The sequence below is a fragment of the Theobroma cacao genome, chromosome 10 (assembly GCF_000208745.1).
Source record: "Theobroma cacao cultivar B97-61/B2 chromosome 10, Criollo_cocoa_genome_V2, whole genome shotgun sequence".
NCBI lineage: Eukaryota > Viridiplantae > Streptophyta > Magnoliopsida > Malvales > Malvaceae > Theobroma > Theobroma cacao.
In genome coordinates this window covers 8,005,292-8,008,261 of record NC_030859.1, presented here as the reverse complement: position 1 = coordinate 8,008,261, position 2,970 = coordinate 8,005,292, and the positions used below count along the sequence as shown (strand labels likewise).

At 38.3% G+C, this 2,970-nt stretch overlaps 1 protein-coding gene across 1 annotated transcript; it reads right to left on the bottom strand.

Moving 5' to 3' along the window:
* Positions 491–2,682, bottom strand: LOC18586663 (cytochrome P450 714C2). The gene is made up of 5 exons (XM_018129047.1): positions 2,388–2,682; positions 2,044–2,270; positions 1,596–1,843; positions 1,140–1,494; positions 491–916 (listed from the first exon to the last, which is right to left on the bottom strand). Exons 1-5 carry the CDS (start codon positions 2,680–2,682, stop codon positions 491–493), a joined length of 1,551 nt encoding a protein of 516 aa, XP_017984536.1.

The window sequence follows — 2,970 nt, the reverse complement described above, 5'->3', positions numbered from 1 at the left end:
AATCACTTTTGAGGTACCTGTATCTTTGTTCTATATTTTAATCCCTTTTCGAGGCAAGGTTCTTGAATTGTTTTTAAGATATGTATATCTTAATCTATAATTTTCTTATGGTAGATCCTGGCTTGTATATTATATAACAATTGTTGTTATTGAATTATAAAAAAAAATTCGGGTATTTATGGGAGACAAAGAAACTAACAGTTACAAGCATTACAAATGGGGAGTATCCTAGAAAATGCAGCTAATTAACTAGCTAGCTTTAATGGACTGGTTAATTCCCCCAGTTCGTAACCAAAGTTCCACTGCTATATATTCTGAACATATGCATTTTAACAGAGAACTCAATCTAGCTCGGATGCTGCTTATCTTTGGTTCCCTCCAAATACAAGTAGATTTTTCTTTTATTTCATATCTTGTTACCCTCGGATAGTAGGAAATCAACTTGAAAATATAAATCAAAGAACATTAAAGAATACTTCTCATGGATAGCTCACAGCCTCCTAACTATGAGATTCACTCCATGTTTAGGCTCTATAATCAAACTCAGAGATGGACAATGCCTATATTTTGGTGAGGGAGAGAATGTGAAGTTTGACAGGGCAAGAGCAAGAAGTAGCTTAAGTTCTGCCAAGGCGAAATGCTGTCCCAAACATGTATGGGGTCCGAATCCGAAAGGCAAATAAACATGAGGAAACTTGCAGGCTCCACTGACTCCATTGGAAAACCTTTCAGGATTGAATTTGTCAGCATCAGGTCCCCATATTTCAGGATCTTGGTGAAGTGTCGCTGGCAGTAACCATATATTAACTCCTTTAGGCACATGAATATCTCCAAATTTCATATCTTCCAGGGCCTCCCTCGATATAATAGCGCCTGGAGGGTATAGCCGTAGTGTCTCACTGATCACCATCGTTAGCTGGCATCCATTCAAAAACATTTTCAAGACGTGAGATTGCCTCTCACCATATGTGTCTAATTCTGGTATACTCGGAGTAACTTGGACAAAAGATGTCAAGTAGGTTAGTTTCTACTAAAGATTTCATTTTTTATTCTTTGCACAAAGTCCTGATAATTTGAAGCAAATTCTTGCTCGTCAAGGCTTATTTTGTTGGACTAAAGGCAATGATAATTATACTTACTGCTTTCATCTTACGGATCATGTCGGCATCTGGTAATTTGCCCCCACAAATTTCAAGAACCTCTGCACGAACTTTCTCTTGCCAATCTGGGTTCAAGGCTAGCAGCAACAAGGTCCAAGCTGCTGTAATAGCAGTAGTTTCATACCCAGCAAAATATATATTCTTGCAGTTGTCAACAATGAAGTTATCTGTTGCATCAGGGCCTAAATCACTGTTCTTAGCGCCTTTTAGGATCATTTGTAATAGGTCCTCCTTTGATTTTTCTTCCTTGGTTTTATACACAGCCTTCAAGATTAACGCCCGAACTTCTTTCTCCAACCTCCATATTTCCCTGTTGCTTTTTGTCGGAAGATATCTGAAAGTTCAAAATTCAATTATTTATATCAGTTCTACTATGCAATTTTTGTCGGTTTCTTAATTGAATTATCCAATTGAAGAACTAAAGAAAAGTTGAACCTCATTCCAGGGAACCCATTAGATAAAACTTTTTTAGACATGGCTTCTTGCAGAGCTCTAATCTTGAAGAAGATCTCTTCCCCTTGGGAATAATTGCTTCCAAAACAAGCCCTTGAGATAACATCTCTGGTAAACCTTCTCAAATAATCGTCAACCTTTATGTCTGCAATTCCACCCTCACCGTCAATCTTGCTTTTCCACTCGTTCACCACCATAACAGAACAGTCTGCCATTAAGGTCGTCATACCCTACACATTGGCAGAATAGATAAGATACTCTAAGAACCATTTGCATGATGATGGGTTTCAAGAAACTACAAACTTACTGGCCCTACAATTCTAAGAATAGGATAATCTTAAATAAGTGCTAGTATGCATATCAGCACTCTTCAGCATGTTGACGATGACAATCTATATTTGCGGAGTACAAGGTTAAATATCCATTATACCTTGACCTTGTCCATGTATAATTCAGGAGCAATGATTTTCCTTTGATGTGCCCATAATGCACCATTTGAAGTTAGAATGCCTTTGCCAAGCAGAGGACCTCGCTCCTTTTGTTGGTACGTAGGATTTCCCAAATCCATTGAGGTGCATGTAATTATTTCCTTCACCAAATCAGGATCAGTTACGTGTAAAATCTGTATGTTGCCTAGTGAAAACAAAAACGTTGGGCCTGCAAAAAGGGATCTCAAATTATCAAGGAAAAGGTTCTTTCATACTCACACTTCATGGTTTTTTAAGCAGTATGATTGGAATTAGATTCTAAGATATAAATTATAAATTCATATACCATGCTGTTCTCTCCATTGTTCGAAGTAAGGAAACACAGTGGAAGAACTATTGTGGGTTATCACTTGTTCTCCTTCTTGCGGCAACATCGACAACTTAGATTGTGTCTTCTTTATGTCAAGGGTATTTCCCAGCAACAGTGTTGGAGGGGGACCCCGGATTCCTTGCTTTCGCAGTTTGGCACGAAGCCTTGCAGGATTCAAAATCATCGAATCAAACAGGTGTATGAGCATGCCAATGAATGCCATCAACACACTTGTGCCAGTGATCTTGACAAGTAGCAATAGCAGCGCCATGGCTTGTAACTCTTTTCTTTCCCCTTTTCAATGCTGTGTGGATTGCGGTACTCAATCCTTGGATGCCCAAGATATATATAGACCGAGTACTGGAACCTATTAGGATTCAGTCCTAAGGTCATGATTTTCCAAATTGCTACAAAAGAAGGTATATGATAAAAGACATTAAAGGTAGGTTAACTGGATGCAAGAACTGAGAATCTTCAACTCATGGAAGGGGGGTATATTGCGACTGTCACTATATTCTCATTTTTGTCCATTACAAATTAATCAATTGACCTAGTCATT